General features: G+C 41.2%; 1 protein-coding gene across 3 annotated transcripts; it reads right to left on the reverse strand.

Moving 5' to 3' along the window:
- Nucleotides 1–20: 20 nt before the first annotated feature.
- Nucleotides 21–25,680, reverse strand: ndnf (neuron-derived neurotrophic factor). Of its 3 annotated transcripts, none has more exons than XM_078543386.1 (4): nucleotides 25,120–25,680; nucleotides 10,731–10,925; nucleotides 4,746–4,870; nucleotides 21–1,932 (listed from the first exon to the last, which is right to left on the reverse strand). In XM_078543386.1, exons 1-4 carry the CDS (start codon nucleotides 25,137–25,139, stop codon nucleotides 527–529), a joined length of 1,746 nt encoding a protein of 581 aa, XP_078399512.1. In that variant the 5' UTR covers nucleotides 25,140–25,680; the 3' UTR covers nucleotides 21–526. The 3 variants fall into 3 exon arrangements, with proteins under 3 accessions (XP_078399512.1, XP_078399531.1, XP_078399523.1); XM_078543405.1 differs by lacking the exon at nucleotides 25,120–25,680 and adding an exon at nucleotides 23,803–24,515; XM_078543397.1 differs by lacking the exon at nucleotides 25,120–25,680 and adding an exon at nucleotides 22,515–22,892.

Genomic DNA, 25,680 nt, shown 5'->3' on the forward strand with positions numbered 1-25,680 from the left:
ATCCAGAGCATCGTCAAACAGATAGTTAGAATTGTATTTTAATGGGCATGATTCTTAAAGTTTACAATCATAAAAACATAGACATTTAAGACTGAGCTTTATTCTTATAAAATAATTTACAGATTTCCTATGTCCTATATTGCATGTACGATTAACAGGGCAGCTAATTTGAAGCGGCTTGGAAGATGAAATAATTTAGATGCAGTTCATGCAGTGTAGAGGTCAAAAAACTGACAGTACTTGAGTGATCTCCTGCCACTGTAGACCATTCTTATTCAATGTCAGGTGTGACAAAAGACTTGCGGTCATGCAACTGCAAAGGCCTGGTGCCATCTGAGTGCGTCGGGGTCAGTCTCTTCAAATAACCACTGAATTATGTAAACATAAATATACAAGTTGATATCTTTCTAAATAGTACAAATACATGTTGCAACATCTCAGCTGTATAAGTAGTCAGTCTGTATATTTTCATCTAGTGAAATAATGTTCATAGTTCAATAAAGTTTTGAGTCTATACATGGAGTCACTAACAAGACCTCCTTGTTTTGACCAGTTTGCTCTGATACTTGACAGAGTGTCCCCCATGTCCTATGACATAAACATCCAGAAGGTATGATTTGCCTGGCTGTAGTCCTCTGATTGTCTCTGTAGTCACTGCTTTCTGTAGGATATGACTATGGAAATATTTGCAGACCACCTTCTCAGATTTCTTTCTGGTGTCTGGTCCAATGCATTGGTTCTGCTCTCTTTTCTTCTGCTCTTCACTATAGTTATTCTCTACAAGTTTTTTATAAACACAGAACTTGTTTCGCTCCTGTGTGCCCAGCCATGCCACTGTGACTGAGGAGCAGGTACGGAGCTTGTCAAAGACTTTAATGCGTGTGTCTTCTGGTACAGATGGGAAGGGTTGCTTGTTTGGCCTGTTGGTGGCTAGGACCTTGAGCAAAGATGCACCTTTCTTACTCCCTTTCAGCCGGATAACATACTTGGCTTTTGGTTTCCCTCTAAGCTGGAAGTGGCGCACACCTTCCATATTCTGTGATAGCAGCAATTTCCCATCTCTCCTTACCTGGATTTGGACAGTGTCCAGACATGAATGAACATAAAGCATCACCTTCTGGTGGGAGGAGACTGGAGCAAACCTCAGGAACTTGACACCTTTTCGTTTAATAAATACATCAGTCACTTTCCCGTCCTTCAGTTCAATTGTCTTCTGCTTAGCCTCTTCCTTGGTTTTTGCAAAGGTTCCCACATAGGCAGTGCTCATATTTGAGTTGGTGTTAACTGCAAAAATATCAAAATAGTACTGTGTATCTGGTTTCAGGTCTGACACGGTGAAAATGTTTTTGTTGCCAATGCAGATCTGCTGAAGATCCACCTTCCGTGCTCCAATCATATGCCGTGATACCCGTGTGGAGACAGGTTTGGCCATGGTTGTTCGTTCTCTGCCAGGGCCACTGTCTGAAGTAAAGCCAAAGTAGGCAAAATCAAAAGGACTGAAATCTAATCCAGGCTTGGGAGCTGTCATAAAGGCATCATCAGCATTTAGTTTTGCTTCCACTGCACAAAGACTTTTAAAGTTATGCTCCTTATTAATAATCACACAATATTGGATGGGTTGCCGCAGTTGTGAAATGGTAGGACTCGGTTTCCAGGCTAACGTGACAGTTGTACGTCCAAGAGCTGTCACATCCACACGTGGGTCATAGGGAAGCTCAGGATAAGGCTGGTCTGACTCAGGAGTAGTTGTTGCGTAAACCTTGAAATTTGTATCTTTTTCTGTTGAAATCAGTTCCAAACGGTACAAACCAGAGGGTGAATTAGATGCTAAGTATGATTCAACATCATTGCCTTTGTAAGAGTACAAATCAGTGCCTAGTTCATTCAGTACTTGCTGTCTTTTCTTCTGCTGGTCCAGTGGTTCTGGTTCACCTGGGAAGATAAATAAGTAAGTTAATAACACTTGGTAGCAACATTTGTTCCCAAACAATATATCTATAGCCTCAGTGCTAGTTCAACAAATGGGTCATTGAACTAGATAATACTTGAAAGAAAGCTCGTATTCTAGGTTGCTTGTCATCAGCAATGCATATAATTCATTGAAATTCATCCATTGAGGCTTTGTCTAATTAGTTATTGATCTCATTGTTGTTTGTAGGACCTTGCTGTGCACCAGTTGGCTTCCATGTTTACCCAAATAACAAAAACAACTACATTTTAAAAGTAATTCATCGGATATGAAGTGTTTCAGGGTGTCCTGAGGCCATAGCAAGCACTCTATAAATGGAAATATTTCCTTTTTGAATATTTGGCCACTGATTGGACTAGTATTAAACTGGCCTAGATTGATATGATATAAGTACCTAACTTCATGCAAGATACACCATTATACTTACCCAAAATGGTCCAGAAATCAATAATGATTCTCTAACATTCCTTCATTTGACAAAGTTGTTTTCCACAGATCTAAGGTTAACTTTTTATGTCCAGTAATTGGTGACCAGATGAATACTAATATTTCCACTGACTGGCCATCTGGTGTAGTCATGAATTACAGATTAAATTCATAAGCAATCAACATAAAAGACTGAACAGCAAAAAAAAGAAAAATTGAGTCTCCTTTCTTTTCCTCCTTTCCTCCAGAGCTCCTCTGGTGATATTGGTGTTGAGGAACAGATGACTGCACCCCGAGAGTGGCTCCATTTCTTTCAAGGAAGCAAGTATTAGGGACCAGCCTGAGAATCAATCCAGAATCTGCACAACTAACCGGTTTAGAATTAACTGTGTTTGGGCGACTCTAGATCTGCTCTCAGTCTGGCATCCATTAAAGGAAATGGAAAGGCTGTGAGTTGCAGATAGACTCACCAATGGCATCACTGGAACAACTCTGGCAGGAAGTAATTTCAAATTAATTTTGAAGATTTTACAGAACAGGTAACAAATAACATTACCATATTTTGCTAATGTGGACAGTGAGCAAAAAGTAGTTCTCACCTCTTTTTGCCTCCTTTAAAATGATATATATTTTATATAAATATATATATATATGCGTGTGTGTATGTGTGTGTTTTATGCTGAGCTATACTTTAAGTGATTCAGAAAGTTATTTTCTAGAACTGAGGCCCAGAAGCACTTGTTTTACATTCTCCACTTTAATTAATGATCTGTTCCCTATTCCAAGATGGAAATCATTGGCACGTTCACTATAACCACAATAATGCACTAACTACAGCTGAAATCAATTTTTCATTTTGGACTAAGGTTGTAACCACATTATGTCAAAAAAAGAGCAAGAACTAATGAAGCTTGTGGCTCCAAACGCTTTTTGTAATGTAAGTTTTTGTGAACCTAGACTTCAAAATGTGCAGTTTTGTATCAAGTATTGTGATAAGTATTGACATGATTTCAAAGGACAACATCAGAGAGAAAATTACATTTTCAAATGTTTGTAGGATTGTCCTGCAAGTTTATTTAGGATAGTTCAAGGTTGTGCAAGCACTGTGGTAACGTTCACAGCACTGTAGAAATATTTACATTTGCTACTGGTTCCCTTCTGTACCTAAGATGTATATATTTATAAAAGTACAGTATTGCAGTTAAATTTGAAATGTTGTTTGTACTGGGCTCCTATCCAAGTAGACATTCCGCAGCATGGGAGGCAAAATGGATAAAAGGCAGGTTATAGTGATACCTTAATAGTTCCCTGCTGTAGACGTTTCATGGTAAACGTCTGATTATTGGTTTAAAAGTTAAGAAGTTGGATGCTAACCATATAACAGGCAGGAATAAATTGGGAAAAATTACTTCCCCTTAACATGAATGGAATTATGCCACACTCAGCTTCCACTCTGCAGACATTAAATCATTGCTATTGTTATTGTGTGCACATAAATTGACCCTAGTAAATGGATCTTTTTTCTATTAGGGATGCAGAGGCTGAATTTATGAGCTGCTTGTACATTACAGAACAGGGGGAGAAATTCAAGCTATTTTCACATGTAGTTTGGATAAAAAAATTAAGGCCGGAAGAATGGATTTTGTCTCACATTTTCTCACGCTCAATCTCCCCTTGGAAGTACAGAGACTGCAAAATTCGAAGTCCCCCTTCCTCTGGAACTACCTGCAGGCCAGCTTAGTGTTGGACCTAGTCAAAATTCCTATGGCCCACCAATGAGATTCATTGGGTTGCCCAATTGGGACACAATTTGAATTTTTCCCCTCTGATATCTAACAGACAAATGGCCACATAAATCCTATTTACCTATTTCAGCTTATGCTATGGAAACTGGCCCAGTGATTTTATATTATATGATCTATAATCTTAAAAATATTTATTTATCATAGAAATGTATGTTATAAAATTTTACCTGAAACAGGTTTTCTGTCATATTGCTGCCCATAAGTATGTTTCATTGATTTGTTTTGTACTCGAGCTAAATTTATCATGTGCCAAAACTTAATTACACTTTTTGTCAAATTGTTTATATGCTCCAAAAAATCCTACTGCTAGATGAGGAACAGAAAAGGCTCAAACCATCCCAACTGCCACCGTTCTATCTTAACTCAGGATATTGTAAAAACGTGACGATGTGTAAACATGAGATCTCATTTTAAATAAGAATATATCACACTGAACTCTGTTCATTTCAATTCGATTATATAGCAGTTTGATTTAATGCAAAATGATTTGATCTTTAAATTATCATCCAAAAGAATGACTTTTTGTTCGTTCATCACTGCCTTACCAGAACCTTCTCCACTCGACTCCTCGGGTAGCTCTTGAAGAGTTAGTTTCCATTCTAAGGGTGCATCACACGGTGTCATGGTAATTGACAAGGGTGTATTGTCCTCTTCAACAACAAAGTAATACCTGTAAGTATAATACATAAGCAGTTAATTTATTCCTTCATTTCTTTATGTCTTAGAATACTGATATTTGGAAAATTAAGATTAAGGTTTTAAGTTGTGTGGACTATTCTTGAATTAACATAGATACAAAACATTGTAGAAAGTATACTCTTATAGTGAAGTATGTTTATTGCATTGATTGCATTCATAAACTGTGAGTGTGGAGTGAAAGGAATTTAAGTTAATCAGTTGACCCCAGGTGGTTAGGGAGTAATTTTGAATTTGGACGATGGTGCAAAATGGACAATAGGCAATTGACAGCCCACTCCATAACCCACCTAACCTTCCTTTACATTGACTTTAATAAAAAGGAAAATTCAGTGCAGTGTGTCATGGGTGGCTAATTCAGTATTGCCCATTCTACATCATAAGTTTAAAAGGATTATTGATATCTGTAGCAGCCTTCCATCTTGTAAGATGATGGTTTGAGCTGTGGTGGTCAACTCTGTGTGAAGCATCTCCTGGTGTGGTTCAGCAGCCACAATCTGGCATGGCAGTCTCTGTTGAAGTTGCTGCAGAGGAAGACAGAAGTTGAAAAGGTACACAATTCGCTGGCCTCTGTTTTCTCTGGGCCCTCTTCTCAGCCAGCTGAGCTTGTCATTTCTGCTCACCTCTTCCAAAGCCCTTCCAAACAGTCAACCTCCAGAGGTCACAGCATGAGCGACTGTCTTCCAGCTGTCAGTGTCAATATCTGCCATCTTCATATCTTGCTTGCAGGTGTCCTTGAAGTGGAGGTATGGATGTCTAGGTGTTCGTGACCCAGTGGCCAACTCAGCGTACAGAAGGTCTTTGGGTATACAGCCGTCATCCATCCAATGAATGTGGCCGAGCCAGCGAAGACATCATTGGTTTAGCAATGAGTGTATGCTGATGGAATTAGCATGCTCCAGGACCTCTGAGTTGATGACCTTGTCTTGCAAGACATGCTGAAGATATGTCTGAGACAACGAAGGTGCAAACCGTTCAGCCTTTTCTCTTGCCTAGCATATGTCGTCCAGGTCTCGCCACTGTAGTGGAGTGCGCTGAGGCCCGCAGGCTTGGCAGACTTGCAGTTTGGTGTCCTCAGTCAGGTTGCTGTTGTTCCACACTCTCTTATTCAGTTTGGATATAAGAGCTGTAGCTTTTGTGACGCGTATGCTGATTTCAGCATCAAGTGACAGATTGCTGGTGATTGTGGAGCCTAGATATGTGAAGCTAACAACAACCTCCAGTGTCACATTGTCAATGCTGATAGTTGGCAGTATGGCAACATCCTGGACCATGACATTTGACTTCCTGATGTTGATGGTCAAACACTTTACAGGCATGAAAGAGTCTGTCCATTTGCTGCTGCAGGTGTCCCTCCATATGGAATGTTAGTGCAGCACCATTAGTGTAGAGCAGCTCTCTGATGAGCACTTGATGTACTTTTTTCTTGGCTCTCAGGCGAGCAAGACTGAATAGGTATCCGTCAGCTCTGGTATGTAAGTAGACACCCTCTGTACATGACCTGAAGGCATGTGACAGCAGCAAAGAGAAGAATATGCCAAAGAATGTTGTTACCAGAACACAACCCTGTTTGACCCCACTACGGATCTCAAAGGGTTCAGATGTTGCTCCGTCATATACCTTATACCCATCATATTGTTATGGAAAGAGGAGATCACGCTGAGCAGCTTTGGCAGGCAGCCAGTTTTCTCCAGCAGCTTAAACAAACTGCCTCTACTGACATGGTCAAATACCTTGGTGAGATCAATGAAGGCAATATATAGTGGTCTCCTTGTCTCACAGCATTTCTCTTGCAACTACTAGACTGAGAAGTTTATGTCAATCTTCCAGGTCCGATACCACACTGACATTCGAAATATGATATTACATATGGCTTTGATATGTTATTACATGATATGAACAGCAATATTAAATGGCATTCTATCAAATTTTTAAACCAAACATTAATTGATACAGATGCTATTTATAGGGATACTGATCCATTCTCATGTTAATGCCAAAGCCTTCAGGTTCATGTGCACTTCATACATCTGGCCAGTCCTATTATTCTGCAGTAACAACTGTCTACCACTAGAGCCTGCAGTGAGTTAAGTGTCCAACAGCAAAAAGTGTCATTCATTCTCATGTGCTCTTACATTTACCACTAAATTAGAGTAAGCAGGGGGCATAAAATCCCGTGGAGAGCTGCTGGTTCAGTGTCGCTCCTAAGCTTGCCAGTAGGAGCAAGACTTATCTAATGGTGCTGATTGCACAATGATATTTAGTATTAGACTGCAGTTAGCATGGAAAAAATATTAGTTATAAAATGCTAACTGATGTATTAAATTCAAAGTTTAGCTGCATGTCTTCATGCCTACTATTCAAAACTTTTGTTCTTTGATCACTAGACCCCGCACCCTGGAATTCCTTCCCTAAACTCCTCCACCTCTCTATGTCACTGTCCTCTTTTATGACCCTTCTTAAAACCCACTTTTTGAAGACGCTTTTCGAACTCTCCTCATAGTTACTTTGTCTCAGCATGCGAAGCACATGGCATCATTTTTCAAGGAACTTGTATAAATACAAGTTGGTGCTGTTATGGTTTCCATTAGTGCTATAATTCAGGAATAAAATGCATGACATGCACAGGCAATCCATATTGTTGATTCTTTATTAAGCACTATAATCAGGTTCAGTTGTCTGATCATGAATAAAACCTGGGAGATTATTGTGAGTTTTAACACACAGGGCTGGATTTTACATTGCGGGCAGGCACCCCGCCCCCAGCATAAGTGTCTGGTCTTAGTCCACCATCACTTACCCAGCTTGCCCAATTTTCATTTTTTGCACGGTGGCCCTTTAATTATAATTAGAGCTGCTGGCCACTTGGAGGCTGACAGCTCTGCACACAGGTAGCACCAAGCAGGAGCAGTTGCTGCGGGTAGGCCACACTCCTTCCTCCCACACTCTGGTTATCATTATCAAAATTGCTACACTGCTCTATTACTTCACTGGTTCCTTTTGATTTACCATATCACCTTTCACATGATCCCTTCCCCCCGCTAGTTAGTTTAAAGCCTCTCTACCGCCTTAGTTAGACAACTCACCAGAACACTGGTCCCAGCATGGTTCAGGTGAACCCTGTCCCAATAGTACAGCTCCCACTTTTCCTCGTACTGGTGCCAGTGTCCCATGAATAGCAACCTATTTCTCCCACATCAGTTCTTTCAGCCACACATTCATCTCCCTAATCTTGCTTACCCTACGCCAATTTTTTTGTGGCTCAGGTAATTACCCAGAGATTACTACCTTTGAGGTTCTGCTTTTTGATTTAGCCCCAGGCTGCTCATAATCCCTATGCAGAATCTCCCTCCTAGTCCTATCAATGTCATTAATACCCACATGGACCATGACGACTGGATCCTCCCCCTCCCACTGCACATCCCACTCCAGGCGAGAGAAGATGTTCCCAAACCCTGGCACCAGGCAGGCAACACAGCCTCTGGACTCTCACCCTCGGCTGCAGAGAACTGTCTCTATCCCCCTGACTATACTGTCCCCAACTACCACTACATTCCCATTTACTTTCCCACTTGAATGACTCTGTGTATCATGATATCATAGTCAGTTCCCTCATCCATCTTGCAGACCCTGTTCTCAACCATACAAGCTACAACCTCAAACCTGTTGGACAATTGCAAGGGCTGAGGCTCCTCCAGTTCTATCTTTATGACGCTCTTACCTGTCTCACTCACAGTCAGAGCCTCCTGTCCCTGACCATAGACCAAATCAGGAGACCCTATCCTAATGGCTGTGACTGCATTCTGGAACAAAGTGTCCAGGTAACTTTCCCCCTCCAGATGCATTGCAGTGTCTGAAGCTCGGCCTCCAGCTCATTGACTCTGAGCCAAAGTTCCTCGGGCTGCCAACACTTATTGCAAATGTGGTACACACTGGCATGCACCTGCTCCCAAATACTGCAGTCACAATACATCACCTGCCCTGCCACCTTTATTATGTGTTAAGTAATTTATTTTTCTTAATTAATTTATAATTAATAAGCTGTACTTCTAATAAGCTTTATTAATGCTAGTAATCCTTAGTCCTACAGATAAAACCTTATAATTACTAACAAATTATCCAAGCTTTGAACGATAAACGAGAAAAATATACACCAACCAATAACATACCTTGTGACATCATACTTTGACTTTTTTCAGAATGCAGCATGCCCACAGATTAGCTAGCCACTTTTGAACTTGCTGCGTCTGCCATTTGCTCACATCCCCTTCGTGCCATTTTGAACTGGCTGAGTCCATAAGGATGTCACTTGCCGCTTTGCAATCCAAGCCTGGATATTGTCCAGGTCTTGCTGCATTTGGACATGGACTGCTTCAGTAGCTGAAGAATCCTGAATGCTGTTGAACATTGTGCAATCATCAGTGAACATCCCCACTTCTGACTTTACGATGGAAGGTAGGTCATTGGTGAAGCAGCTGAAGATGGTTTGGCCGAGACCACTACCCTGAGGAACTCCTGCAGTGATGCCCTGGGACTGAGATGATTAATTTCCAACAACCACAAACATCTTCCTTTGTGCTAGGTATGACTCCAACCAGTGGAGAGTTGTCCCCCTGATTCCCATTGACTCCAGTTTTGCTAGGGCTCCTTGATGCCACACTCAGTCAAATGCTGCCTTGTTGTCAATGGCAGTCACTCTCACCTCACCTCTTGAGTTCAGCTCTTTTGTCCATGTTTGAACCAAGGCTGAAATGAGATCTGGACTAACTGGCCCTGGTGGAACCCAAACTGAGCATCAGTGAGCAGGTTGTTGCTGAGTAAGTGCTGCTTGATAGCACTGTCGATAACACTTTCCATCACTTTACCGATGATTGAGAGTAGACTGATGGGGCGGTAATTGGTCAGGTTGGATTTGTCCTGCTTTTTGTGGACAACATATACCTGGGCATTTTTCCACATTGTTGGGTAGGTGCCAATGTTGTTGCTGTACTGAAATGACTTGGCTAGAAGTGCAGCTAGTTCTGGAGCAGACGTCTTCAGTACTATTGCAGGAATGTTGCTGGAACCCATAGCCTTTGCAGTATCCACTGTCTGCAGCCATTTCTTGATATCACGTGGAGTGAATCAAATTGGCTGAAGACTGGCAACGTGATGCTGGTAAATTCAGAAGGAAGTCGAGATGGATCATCCACTCAACACTTCTGGCTGAAGATACTTGCAAATGCCTCAGCCTTGCCTTTTGCACTGATATGCTGGGTTCCGCCATCATTGAAGATGAGAATATTTATGGAGCCTCTGCCTCTAGTTAATTGTTTAATTGTCCACTACCATTCACGACTGGATGTGGCAGGACTGCCAAGCTTAGATCTAATCCATTGGTCGTGGGATTACTTAGCTCTGTCTATTGCATGCTGCTTCCACTATTTGGCATGCAAGTAGTCCTGTGTTGTAGCTTCACCAGGTTGACACCTCATTTTTAGGTATGCCTGGTGCTGCTCTTGGCATGCCCTCCTGCACTATTCATTGAACTGGGGTCGATCCCCTGGCTTGATGGTAATGGTAGATTGAGGGATATGCTGGGCCATAAGGCCACAGATTGTGGTTGAGTACTATACTACAGCTGCTGATGGCCCTCAGTGCCTCATGGATGCCATGTTTTGAGCTGCTAGGTCTGTTCAAAATCTATCCTAGCACGGGGTAGTGCCACACAACACGATGGAGGATTGTGGAAATGGGGCTTCATCTCCACAAGGACTGTGTAGTGTTCACTCCTACCAGTACTGTTATGGACAGATTACTCTAATGTCAATCCTTAAACCATTGAAGTAAATTACCTTTTAGGTGTATCCCTGAAGAGAAAGCCACTAATCTCAGCTCCATCTGGGATGATAGATGAGTCATGGAAGAGAGACTTGTCTCGAAGCTGCATCTGGAAGAGCTCCTCATCTCTGGTGGGTAGCTTCTGAGTCCTGGAGTTTGTTGGTAATAACAGCAGTGATGTCACTACCCAGGATATGGTTACCATCATCCTAAACCAAAGACAATATAATTATCAGGTAGGTAGGTGTTAATTTAAAAACACAGGTTATACTGATTCCATTGCTGATAACCTTAAAAATATCAGCACCATTTCTGGGAGATGAATTGAATCATTGCATTCCAAGAAGAACTAGCATTATTTTTCTCATGATTATATGTTATGCAAGCAAGGCGGTTCTGTTTTGGTGTTGTAAATGAAATAATAATATATGATGGCATCACTACATGTTTAAAAACATGTTCAAAACACTGCCTGATATCTTTGCAATGACGCCTATTTAAAATTTAATGAAACAAGAATTACTATCTTGGAATGAGTAAGTATGGGAGCCTGTAAATGCATATCTCCACCATTCTCCCCATACCACCACCAACACCACTCCCCCACACCCCCAACCCACAGTCATACACACATTTTTCTGGTTAAAGGTTAGACAGAAATAAAATATTTTTAAAAAACACAAGCTGAAACTGTCTCTCCATCAGATCGTGAAGAAGCAAAAACTGCAGGATGAACATTTTGAAGTTGCACTGTTCTAAATACTCAATTGTTTCTCTTTTTATTTTGAACAGAATACATTTTATGTGACTAAGTTATCCATGTGGAGAAAAGTTTACTTTTTGCATTAAAAAGTAAATTAGCCAGTTCCCTTGGTGTATTAGTTGGAAAATGAATCTCCCAATGTGGACTTAAACCATGTAGATCAAGAAAGTCCCAGAGAGGCAATTGAAGGAGTGTTCAGGTAGCCTCAGAGAACCTCTACTAAGGAGCGGCACAAGGAAATTGCTATTTAATGTTGCTGCTGCAAATGCGCATGAGACTCTGACTTAGCTAAATTGTGTACATGGTCAAAAGACATCATCCTAAACCAAAGACAATATAATTATCAGGTAGGTGTTAATTTAAAAACATAGGTTATACTGATTCCATTGCTGATAACCTTAAAAATATCAGCACTCTTAAATGAACATTAACAAGTTAAATGAGGTTCCAGAGGGTGCATAGTGCCTGTGGGATCAGACATTGACAACAGTCTGGATAGGAGTGGAGAAAATTGAGGACAAAAATATTCATACTGTAATGATACGCATCAGATTTTTAGCTGTATTTTTTCACTTCAAAACCCAATTTTATTTTATATGTTTTTATTTTACTTCACCCATTCATTTTTTTGCACTTTAATTTTCCAGTAAGGAGTAATATTGCACAGTCTCTCTTCTTTTCATTTCGAAGTACAATTAAGGAAAGAGGCCTGATTTTCTGAATGGGCGGGGAAATGGAAAGATTATCTTTCACTAGAAGTACAAGTAAATCAATAACACTAAGATTCTATATGAAGACACAATGATACCTGGTAGGGGGGCATTGCCCTCTCTGCCCTTTCTGGCTCTATTCCTGCTGTGAAGGAAATTCCTTTCATGATTTACAATTAAAAATTGATAACTTTAAGGAAGTTATTGCCCTAGAGATCCTTAAGTAATAATGTGCATACAGGATTCTCAAAGGGGGAATTATGAAATAGAGAATTTATTCTCCAAGTGAGGAATACCTGATAACTGGAGAACCAGCTATTACTTCCTTACAAGAGTAAATTTCACATTCGATAGCATTATTTCAGTATCATTTGTATATCGTGATTTTCCTTTCAAAAATGGGAAGTTTAGAAGGGCAGCGGGTGTTTTGATACTCATCATCATTTTCTGATTTTGTGCTGTCAGTAATACTTTCCATTGGGAATATGAAGTTTAAAAATTAATCCTGTAAACAACAGGACTGTATTTGGAAGCTGCAAAGTACCCACCTCCCCACCCCCTCCCCATGCTCCCCCTCACCACCCCATTAGCGAACTTAATTAGTGTTTTGTCAGTTGCTTCACAAACCCACTTCTGCTGTCAAAAATCAGAGACTCTTTGCAGTGTTGTGACCAGTAGCCCCCCAACACCCACACACCCACCATGGACTTAATGAGTCATACGGACTCGAAACGTTAACTGTGTTCCTCTCCGCAGATGCTGTCAGACCTGCTGAGTTTTTCCAGGTATTTTTGTTTTTGTTTTGGATTTCCAGCATCCGCAGTTTTTTGCTTTTATCTTTGGACTTAATCCTGCTAGTTTAGGGTGCCATTCAGTCATCAGAAAGATCACTGCCATGTGGAAACTCATCCCCCTGAAGTGGTCATCTGAACTACTTCTCACTACTCTCTAAAAGAAGTTTGAGAACTGCTTGTGTTGATCAATTCACAAGTTTGTCTCAGCCCATAGAATCAAACTAAGAGGTAATTTTCCTACTTGGCACTTCCAGTAGGGACTGTTGTTCACTAAGTGTACTTATTAGACATTCTGGCACATGCAGCGTAAGCTCGAATTTCTGCTAAGTACTCTCAGTAGGTGAGACACCCCACCGGCAGCACATAGTTAGACAATTAACCCTTTAATGCTTCTGTAATGGGGTTTTATTTCTATAAGCCATCTCTAAGCACACTTTTCAGGATTAAAATAGAGAGCCATAAACAATTAATATATAGCGATTACTAAGGTAATTAAATATGGTAAGTAAACATTCATTTAAAAAAATATTTTAATATTTTTGTCTTTATTACAACAGAGTGAAAGCCTTATCCTAAAAGCACAATGGTATCCGGCGCATCGTACTTCTGGCTGGGACAGCCTCCCTTTTGGAGATTTTCCAATTTAACCAGAGTTGCTATGGTGGGAGGGAAGAGGATGATCTAAGCCTTATCGTTACTAGCCATATAATGGTTCAGCCTCTGTTATCACAAGGATCAATTTTATATATCTGAAAGAAATTTTTCAAAGCAAGTTCTGCTGAACAAAAAGCTGAAACAAAATAAAGTATATTAAATGGAAATGACGTTGCTTAACCATTTTCAGACAGGTATTTTGGATCTCTGGCCTGGAATTTCCTCTATGGGCACAACCTGGAGGTTAAGACTTGAAGGTGTACTCATCTTCATAGCCATTCTGCTGAGGTCACTCTCAAATTTCCTGCCAACCTCATTAGAATATAGCCAAAGGTAAAAATGCACATAAATCAGCATAAACAATTGGGCCCAAGGAAGGAGTTAAACTCACACCATACATTTCTTCTTTAAATATGAAAATTAAAGCTTCAACTCATTCAACCATTATTCATGCATATTAAGCACAGCATGTTTAAGAACCTTCAGTTGGAGAAGCTTTGCAATTTTAAACGTGACTTTTACTGTTGTCATAAAATATGCAAACAGAAAATACTGCATGGATTTCAGTCAGGGTAATTGTTTTTTTAAAAAGATTAAAAAATTGTAGTAGAACACCAGACAAATCACTTTGTTTCCTCCTGTATCTGAAAATCTGGTTGAAGTTTCAAGGGAGACTTTGATCAAGTGAAATTGCGGAAAACAGATGTATCAAACTCTAACTTACGGGTGTGGTCATTATCATCAATGGAGATTCATTTAGGTGTCGTGATAGATAGAAGATTGTAAAAGATAGTGGAGATTTGAGCGTATTGCACTTATTGGCTAAGGTGCAAAACTGTGCAATCTTTCAAGCCATATATTTGCTCTTCCCCCAATTAATGTGTATCTGATACACAGGAAATTGACTAAGGTGCAAAACTGTGCAATCTTTCAAGCCATATATTTGCTCTTCCCCCAATTAATGTGTATCTGATACACAGGAAATTTCAGCCTTCTGTTATTTTACCCAATTCTACCCCATTGTGACATGTTTTTTTTCTCTATTGCTAGCTGATACTCTATTAAAGTTTGGATTGAAGATTCTCAACCACTGAAAGACAGATTGCTATTAAGAAGTACTGCACCTTTATTTACCATGAATTTATTGACTATAGTATTAGAGGGTCAGATATATTTTCACCCATAAGCATATGCAAAACATGTGGAAACAAATAAACCTCCATACCTCCCTATTCATATACATACATGGATGAACCTACTTGTACACAAACATACCTGTGAGCAAACACTAATAAAGATCAATACATATCTGCTAAGCATTAAAAAGCAAGCATGGTGCATGATTGACTGTACACAAAATATACAAACACCAACAACTTACACTTATATAGCACCTTCAGCATAGGAAAACATCCCATGGCAATTCACAGGAGTATAAGATATAAATTCAGCAGAGAATTACATAAACACAAAACCATGTATATGGGCATGTTCATGGTGGCACAAGATCCTGGGCATCAGTGCTATCAGAAGAAGACATAGAAGCAATGAAAATAAAGACTCAGCTATGATAAGCTGAAATAAAGGTTCATCATAACTTCCTTTTGTACTCAGTGCCTCTATTTATAAAGCCCAGGATTCTGTATGCATTAGTAACTGCTTTCTCAACATATGCTGCCACATTAAATGATTTGTGCATATATACCCCCAGGTCCCTCTGCTCCTGCACCCATTTAGAATTGTGTCCTATATTTTATATTGCCTTTCCTCATTCTTCCCACCAAAACGTATCACTTCACACTTCTCTGTATTAAACTTCATTTGTCACGTGTCTACCCATTCCACCAGCCCACCCATTTCCTCTTGAAGATGATCAATATCTGCCTCACAGCTCACAATACTTCCAAGCTTGAAGCAAGCCCCATCCAGCCAGCCTAAGAAAATGCAAAGGAATTTAAGGCAAGGTCAGCCCTCAGGTCAATCTGATACTTGATGTCATGTGTGTGACATTTGTCAGGAAAATCCAACTCTACAGTCATATGAAAACCCATGACCTGCATTGTTTAGAGATGTATCATAAACCAAGGACAAGGATGGAAAAAATATGTGCTCATTCGTGCCTTTGTTACATCTGGACGTGACTACTCTAATGTTCTCCTGACTGTCCTCCCATCTTCTAACACTTGAACTCATTCAAAGCTCTACTGCCCATATCCTAACACACACCATGTTCCATTTGCCCATTGCCCCTGTACTTGTTAACGTACATTTGCTCCTAGTGTAGCAAAGCCTCGATTTTAAAATTCCCACCTGGTTTTCAACTTTTTACCTGGCCTCATCCCTCCCTATCTCTGTAACCCCCTCCAGCCGGACAACAATCTCTTCCTTCCCCCACCAATTCTGGCCACTTGCGCATTCCCCAATGTAATCACTTCACCATAGGTGACCAAGCCTTCAGCTGCTTGAGCATGAAACTCTGGAATTGCCCTCCCCAAGCCTTTTCATCTCTTCACCTCTGTTTCTTCAAGACACTCTTTAAAACTTACCTCTTTGTCCAAGCTTTTGGTCATCTGTCCTAATATCTCCTGATGTCACATTATGTTTTTTAATGCTCCTGTGAAATGCCTTGAGACATTTTTCTACATTAAAGGTCCTATATAAATGTAAGCTGTCTATCTACACACACACATGCATAAAAGGTACTGGTACGTCCATAGCAAGGAGAAATGCAAACTTATTTTTGCAAATTCAAATCTTGAGGATATCACTTTTTGTTCCTATGGAAAATGCATTCTTAATTATTAAATGGAAAGATTTCCCCCACCCGCCTTGTTGGATAATTTACCACCGCTGCTGCAATGCACAGAAGGGATCGACCCACCTAAAGGCAGGAAGTCGATAGTGTTGAAGAATATAGTAAGATGGTTGGCTGGGTATGGAGAGTGGCGGGGCGTGGGGGGTGGTTAGATATAGTATTCAATCTCTAAATTACATTGAGGAGATCATTGCTCTGACGCTTCGGAAAGTCAGGCGTATGAGATGGGTCAGCACCTCGGGGAAGGCGAGACACAAATTGTCAGTTGAAATTTACACCCTGACTGTGCCTTCCATCGCGTTCTGCAAATATCTCCCGCATCTCCAGACATTGCTTTTATTTATTAATGCCTGTTTCTTCTCTCTCTGGATCAATGGCTGGTGATGGAAAGTCCTCCTTGTGCCCTGTTCGCAATTGTCTAACACTTTGTCATTTAGTGCCGGCTTCAAACGCCTGGCCTCCTTATGAACCCAATAAACATGTTTCTTGACAAGTTCATTTCCACGCCACTTCTTCGCTTTTACGGTTTTTCATTATCTGGCCTCATTTAATAGCAGCGAGCCCCGCTGCTAGTGCCCTGTACACATTCCCCTCCCGTCGATCCAGTTAAAGGGGTAATGCCGACACATCTGCTCCTTCTGTGGATTGATTTTAACAGCACGTACGATTTCAAGAACAGCTATATGATTATTTATTTTAATCACGAAACGTACCCTGTAATCATTTCAGAATTGCATGTTTATTATTTTGGGAGCGAATTACATAAATTGACATTATAATTTAGCAAGTTTTAATTTTACAAATTCAAATCCATAGGCAAGAGCCTCGCTTCTCACAGCCAAACAATCGATGTAATTCCCACTGGCATGTCATCTAGGCTGTCCCTCTTTAAAAATGTGCACCCAGCAGCAAACGCGCTTCGGGGAGCATCATTATTCCCACTAACAGCAGAAACTTGAAAGTTGTACACTGTCAAGAAAGAGATTGCGTTACAGCTCCTGTGTGTGTGTGTGTGTGTGCGCTTTGGGTTACAGCCGCTCCCTCTAACTAGGTGAGTGTGTGTTTTGGGCTTCAGTCTCTCTGACTGTGTGTGTTTTGGGTTATAGTCACTGACTGTGTGCTTTGGGTTACAGTCTCTCTGACTGTGTGTTTTGGGTTACAGTGTGTGTGTGTGTGTGTTGGGTTACAGACTCTGACTGTGTGTGTTTTGGGTTACATTCTCTGACTGTGTTTTTAGGTTATAGTCTCTCTGACTGTGTGTTTTGGGTTACAGTCTCCCTGACTGTGTTTTGGGTTACAGACAGTCTGTGTGAGTGTATTTTGGGTGACTGACTCTGCGTGTTTTGGGTTACAGTCTCTCTGACTGAGTGTTTTAGTTATAGTCTCTCTAACGGTATGTGTTTTGGGATACAGTCTCTCTGACTGTGTAACTGTATTTTGGGTTACAGTCTCTGTATGTTTTGGATTACAGTCTCTGTGTGACTGTGTTTGGGGTTACAGTTTCTCTGTCAGTGCGTGTTTTGGGTTGCAGTCTCTTGGACTGTGTGTTTTGGGTTTCAGTCTGTGTGACTGTGTTTTGGGTTACCGTCTCTCTGACCGTGTGTTTTGGGTTATAGTCTCTCTGACTGTGTGATTGTGTGTTGGGTTACGTCTCTCTGACTGTGTGACTGTGTTTTGGGTTACAGCCTCTCTGACAGTGTGTTTTGGATTACAGTCTCTGACAGTGTGTGTTTTGGGTTACAGTCTCTGACTGTGTGTGTGTTTGGGTTACAGTCTCCCTGACTGTGTTTTGGGTTACAGTCTCTCTGACTGTGTATGTTTTGCGTTACAGTCTCTCTGACTGTGTGTGTTTTGGATTATAGTCACTGACTGTGTGCTTTGGGTTACAGTCTCTCTGACTGTGTGTTTTGGGTTACAGTCTCTCTGACTATGTGACTATATTTTGGGCTACAGTCTCTGACTGTGTGTGTTTGGGTTATAGTCTCTCTGACTGTGTGTCTGTGTTTTGGGTTGTAGTCTCTCTGACTGTGTGTGTTTTGGATTATAGTCACTGACTGTGTGTTTTGGGTTACAGTCTCTCTGACCGTGTGACTATATTTTGGGCTACAATCTCTGACTGTGTGTGTTTGGGTTATAGTCTCTCCGACTGTGTATCTGTGTTTTGGGTTACAGACTATCTCTGACTATGTTTATTGCGGGTTACAGCCTCTTTAATTGCGGGTTTTGGGCTACAGTTTCTCGGACTGTGAATATGTTTTGGGTTCTGATCTCTGTGTCTGTGTGTGTGTGTGTCCGTGTTTTGGTTACAGCCTCTCTAAATGTGTGAGTATGGGTTTTGGGTTAGAGTCCCTTTCTCCTTCGCTCTCTCTGTTTGTTGGGGGCGGGGTTTTCTCCTCCTTTGGCCATCACACAACCCATGATGGTAAAGGGTTTGCGATTGGAACCCGTGGCTGATACTGCCATCAGCGGGAATTCGTGTGCAGATCCAGAAACTTTAACTCCATCCCTCCCCTATGCAACTTGTAGTGTTGAGTATTCACCGAATTAACTGTTAAAGACAAATTCTATGGTCACATCTTGCATGAATGAGATTGAGATGAACCTGAAAATGTTACATTGCCGAATACACAAGGGTTTGTTTAAAGTTCGGCATCTGGAACAAATAAGGCGCTGCATTTTATTATAAGGAACGGAGCGGAACGATAGGGAAGTACAGATAGAAAATTATAAGGCAGTGCAATTGAGATCTTTAAACTTTGTTCTGCCCCCTTTTATGTATCGCTGCAGTTAAACAAACAAGAGATTTTCAGGAATCCGAGAAGATATCAGTGGTTTCTGATTCCCGTTTTGAATTCCCCTTGTACCGTGTAAATTACAAAGCTCATTTTCCAAAGCTGCAGCTGTATTTGCACTTTACACATCCCGCTAACCCACTTGTCTCTGTATTTTATTTTTATTTTATTTTTATTTTCGAAATGAACATTGCCAATTTGATCATCTCGTTCCTACTTTTATCTCTTAGAAGTTGTTAATCGGTATCGGTTTAAATGAATAATTGTTCTGCTCCCACCCACCCCATGTTACAATTGCTGAAAAATCACTCCTTAAAACCCATCTTTTTGATCAAGCTTTTGGTCATTTGTCTTACTATCTCCCCATTGGCTCCTTGCCAAAGTTTGTTTAAATTAAAGGAGCTATAACAATGCAAGTTGCTTTTGTTCACGGAGTACTGCTGTTGTGAATTGAGTGACTTGACCACATAGTCAGTCCTGGCAGATTTATAAAACAAGCTAACGTTGCAGGTCAATAACCTTTCATTATGAATTCCAATTTAAGGCCATCGAAAGTTTTAACTCTGTTTCTCTCTCCCCACAGATGCTGCCTGCCCCTGCTGAGTATTTCCAGCATGTTCTTATTTTATTTCAGATTTCCAGCATCGGCGGTATTTTACTTTTGTATAAAACAAGCTGCTGCGTTTGCCATTGTCCGTGATTTCTGGGGAAGGGGTTGTAGATTAGCCCTGTAGGTTGGGTTGTAAATAATGTGACCGTCTTGAAAATGTAGCTATGTGATGATGGCTGGGTTGATACGCGCGACAGAAAAAGGGCCACTTTCAAAACGCAGCAGGACAGTGACATTCAGCCGCGGGCCTAAATACTGAAGATTGAGTTCAAAGAACTGTCAGGTTTATATTTTGTGAATAGAAAGGTAAGTTAAATTATTATTTACCAATCACCAAACCAATCTTAAACTTCATAGAACAAAAACAAAAATACCTGGAAAAACTCAGCAGGTCTGACAGCATCTGTGGAGAGGGACACAGTTGACGCCTCGAGTCTGGATGACCCCTCATCAGAACTAAGACATATAGAAATGAAATAAGTTGGAAGAAGGGGGTGGGACAGGACTTAAACTTCATAGTGTGTGTTTGAGAAAGGGAGAAGGGAATGCAGAGGGAGAACAATGTGTGGATGGATAGAGAGCCTGACACAAAGCAGCAGAGCAGATGATGGAGTCTATGGTCACATTGACTTTTGGTAAGGATTTGGAGTAAATGGAGCTAAACTGCAGATCAACTGTCATCCAATCGAATGGCCTCTGCCCATCCCAGAGATGACCGAGCACATGGGACACGAGAGAAAGAAAAGTTTGCATTGATATAGCGCCTTTCGTAATTTCAGGACATTACACAGTGCTTTACAACCAATGAAGTTTTATTTGGAAGGGTATTCACTATCCAACTTGCAGGCACAGCAAGCCCCCGCAAAGGAAAATGTGTTAACAGTCTGGTCTTTTTGTTGTGATTTTGATCTAGGGATAACTATTGGCCAGGACGCCGGGGACAGCTCTCCATGGGCAATGGAATCCACATGTGCCCAGGAGGGCAGGTCACGCCTTGGTTTGAATGTTTTTTCTGAGCAGCGGGATGGGGCAGTCCAGGGCTTTGCGCTCAGGTCTCTAGAGTGGGGCAAGAGAATCAGACAAGAGCATGAAACAAAGATGCAGAGACCATGAATCAAACAGGAATTGAGAGGGGCAAAATGGGAGAGAGCATCAAGCAGACAGAAACGTAATGAGAGTTAGCTTAAAGCATGTGGAGAGTTGACAGGGGAAGATCAAAACAGATACTAACATAAACAGTGGAGGAGAGGGAGAACTTGAAGTAGAGAGGGACAGCATTAGGAGGCAGAAGCAGAGGGACCGAACATAAAACTGAGAGCATGGAAAAGCGAGAGGCAGACACGCAAAGATAAAGAAAGTAACAAACCGGGTAAGAAACAGAAAGCAAGGAAGAGTTACTCATCAATGAATAATCAGGTGTGCTGACCAGTCCTTGTCTTCGATGCTACTGCTATTTATAAACCGTAGCCGTTTGGTCCTCTGGATTAAGCGACTTGTTCTCTTTTGTCTATCCATGAAATCCCATTTGCCACAGAGCCTGTCTGAATCGAATGAAGGATTGAGCACAAAACAAAAATACCTGGAAAAACTCAGCAGGTCTGGCAGCATCTGTGGAGAGGAACACAGTTAACGTTTCGAGTCTGTTGAAGGGTCATTCGGACTCGAAACGTTAACTGTGCTCCTCTCCACAGATGCTGCCAGACCTGCTGAGTTTTTCCAGGTATTTTTGTTTTTGTTTTGGATTTCCAGCATCCGCAGTTTTTTGCTTTTATCGAAGGATTGAGCAGGTGTGATTCCGGTTAGCCAGTGCTTTCGGCGCAGTGACACGGGGCGGAAGGATCACCGATTTAACATGCCAATGTCTCCACTTAGATGGAGGAGCAGGTCCGGCTTCCGACACAAGATTTTTACAGTAAATTGATTGATCGCTAACAGGTCGAAACAACGAGCCGGAAAGTTAACACATTTCAGCATATTTAATCTACAGCCTCGATTGAAGCTACGCAGTGTGCAAGTTAGGAAACCTAGTGCTTATGAAGTTTATACTGAATTTTTTGCGGTTTTATAGAACCCTCATTAAAATAAATCACATAAAGCTCATCACATGTGATCGTCTTTCAAAGGCTTTATTATTAAAATGACAGTATCACTCCTGGACACAGCTAGTGCTGAGAATTGAGTTGAATTTAGTGCTATGAAAATAACAAGCACGACACAGCAATGGAAAGGGAAATATTTTAGAACCTCTTATTTACGGCGTCAAGTTCAAAGTTTCGGTAATATTAGATCTGTAATCTAACGAACTAACAGATGTATTTCATCATGTGTCCATCAGCAGTGCGGCGAGAGAGGGGAACATCCCAATAAGCACTGTTCAGGGATGGTGCTCAAAGCCGATCTGTGGAGCACATTTCTACAAAGAGAGAGATTGGTATTCTGTCCTGCCGAATATTGCGGTCAACTCGCATTTTGTGTTAAGGAGAAGCAGAGATCAGATTACACTACAAGTACTGTACTCCTTCTGTATTCATCTACGTTTGAACGTTGGCCGCAAATATGTTGATTAAAGCAACGAGCTCAAAACCGCAAAATAAGTTTGTAACTTTTAACTAATTGCGTTTTTTTTATCTTTTAAAAAAAAACGTATTGAGGCCACTTACCCTTTTCTGCCTAATACGCTAACTGCGACCTGAGAGCCAGTTCTGCTTTGAATGGAAATGAATTTGGAAATCTTGTATTTATAGAATTGCTTCTTAGACTGTCCAATCACTTCCCTTCAAGGTGACCCCACATTGCAGCTTGTGCCCACAGTGTGCATTGATGTGGTCTGTAAGTAATACACAACTTCTCCAGGATTTCGTGCTTTGGCAAAACGATGCTTCTTATTTTAGGATGATTACATTTGTCATCTTTTTAAACTCGAGATGTTGTCGCGTTTTATTGATTTCAAAGCAAACTTCGTCTTCAAAACAATTTGGCACAGGCACCCTCGCTTGGAAAAGTAGACACAACAAAGAAACCCAAGGACGACACTATTTGCATGTTTTAACTGGGCGTGGCTGTAAGATGAGGTTTCCTGCGGGGGTTAATTGGGAAACTGAATCTTTCGAAATCGTCTATATTAACGAGTTCCAGATCACCAATGCACACAGCCGGGGCAAGCACAAGATACTCTCGGCTTTAGTAACCATTTGACATCTTGCTATTCACTGCTGCAGTGCTAAAGGCCCATGTGAAGTAATTGACAAGCGGACACAACCGGCACTTTGTCTTTTCACTAGGTTATTATTTGGGATTAGTTTTCCGCATTGGGGTTTGCTAGCAAGTGGCGCTTCCAGTGCTGAAAGGCTGATTGGGTGTCTTTATGGCGGTAGCGAACAGGAATTAAAGGGTTAAAGTGCCGGTCTCTGGAGACAGGCCGAACTGATAACTATCGGAGCCAAAGGGGTTTGAACTATGAACAGATAACAAAGGGTTAATAGTATTTCACATCAGTATGTGCTGCGGACCCGCCGAATACCAAGGAGCCTGCGAGCATAACTAATTTAAATATCTATTTCTAAACCTGGAAAGTTATGGAACTTTTCAAGGCGGGAGGGGGAGACCAGATAGACGGATGAAGTTAAAAGGAAAGAGAACAGGATCTGGTGTGATCGAGAGCCGCAAAAAGAACAAGGACAAAATAACAAAATAAAAAAAAACAACAGTTGCAAGAAATAGTCGGGGTCAGAATTTAGACAGAAAGGGGAAGATGGAGCAGAAATCAGCGGAAGAAACGGGCGTTTGTCCTTTAAAGCGGAGTCTGGTGGATTCCGCTCCAGACCCTGTGCTTCCCCAGCTCGGAAATGGAAAGGCTGCTCGAATCTTCCTGTCGGGAAGAGATGCCGAGGACAGATCGGAGCCTGGATTCTGATTGAAACTTGAAATGAGATCTATCGTGTACTTTACCTGATCTCTGTCCCTGTCCCGACTTAAACAGCTTCAGTAAAATCGGAGCCAAACCGCAAACTGCTGACCTTCCGTTTCATGTGGTCAATGTGAGAAAGGAGGAGCAGTTATCTTCCGCGAGTTGATGAAGATGAAGGATGGACAGAGCCGGATATGGTCCCTGTGATCAGTTTTAGAATCGGGGACCTAATCTGACTTTTTTCTTGTTGGGATGCATTATCTATTTTTTGTCTGTGAAGGGTAGCGGGATATGAACCTCCTGCAGATGATGGTGACAAAGGAGGCTGGGTTGGGTTGATTGATGTTGTAGAGTGATCAGAATTACTGTTGGCATGTTATCGAAGATAAGTTTACTTGCTTTTACAGCCACGTTTGAACTAATCGATGCACGTTGATTTACTAGCGAATAAGAAACAATCAGCAATTTCGCGTTCTCTAATGTGTGTGGCACGTTTCCAAGCAACTTGCAATGTTCCTCGCTCCTGCTTTAATCTCTCCCTACCCACCCTCGCCGAATATTAGCAAAATGTCACTGCACTGCCAACCTCCTTGATAGTGCTCGGCAAGGGATAGAACTCCATCACTGCGGTGTAATGTGAAGCTGTGTTTCCATTCTACGCCGCTCACACGTGCCGTAAAGATCAACGCCAATAATTGGAGCCGCTTTCTATTATTTAAAAAAAATCTTAAAACAATGATATTGATAATTTTATTACGAAAGTTTCCTAGCCACATACACTCTACCTGGTTAGTGAACCCCCTCAAGCTCTCTCGAAAAAAGAACGTATAGTCAGAATCAAAGATCCACAACGCCTACATGAAATCCACTAGACATAGCTTTCCTAATCACCCTGGTAGCTTTATTTTGATGCGGCATCTTCTCCAACTTGTCTTTATTAAACACCCTTCTCAGACAACGTGTTGCTGATCGGTAAACCCCATAAAGTTTTGAAAAGCATCAGAAATATGTTACTATTTCTCCTCTTTTCATAATATGAGTTTAAAAGTCAAAACGGAAGATAATCTGGAAAAAAAATTGGACGGCCAAAATAAGTTTTGGGATATCACGTAGAAGTGTTTAACAGCATTACAGCACCTCCTTTTTATTTATATGTATAACAAGTGCACTAATTCGAGCTACACTGTCTGGATCAAATACAACGGCCCACATATGAAGGTCATCAATAACATTTGCATGCAACTAATTTTACAGCAATATATGACACGAAATATCTGCCGGAACTCATGAAAGTTACTTTCCCAATGACATTTATTTTGCTACGCGATTTTCTGGGATGGGGGAATAGTTTTTCTTACCTTGAAGTAATCATTTGCATTGCAAACTTCGAATTCTGTTAGTCCAGTTTATTTTCCCTCGCTTAAAATTCCACACTTCTTTTGAGAAACAGACAGGAGGGCAAGATTAATGCTAGATCAATACAGAGAGGACCTGGAGAATTGCCAGAATGAAGCTATCCTTGTTTATGTATGTGGCTTATTTTCCCCCTCTCTCTTCTAAATTCCGCAAAGCCAGGTCTGGAAGAAACGGATTAAACGTTGAGTTAGATTGTTTGGAGGCGATGTGTAAGATCAGGATCTGCTTTGGCTCTGGTAGTCAGTGAGCTGGCTTCCACAGTGCAGAGGTGAGAGTGACTCGAAGTTGAGCTCAAACTGTACTCACTCCGTCCCATTCCAGGCGCTCCACCAATCAGAGTCGCTCGCAGTGCACCAATTCGCCAATCACAGATTAGCATGCTTAACTGCGCCAATCGGAACGGAGATAGGTTGCGGCAAAGCCACCAATCGAAGCGAGAGAGTTTGCCAGTCTGACCAATGGCGGAGCGGATCCAGCGACTGCCTTCCCTTTATGAATGAAAA

Source organism: Cetorhinus maximus, chromosome 1 (genome assembly GCF_964194155.1).
Source record: "Cetorhinus maximus chromosome 1, sCetMax3.hap1.1, whole genome shotgun sequence".
Classification (NCBI taxonomy): Eukaryota; Metazoa; Chordata; class Chondrichthyes; order Lamniformes; family Cetorhinidae; genus Cetorhinus; species Cetorhinus maximus.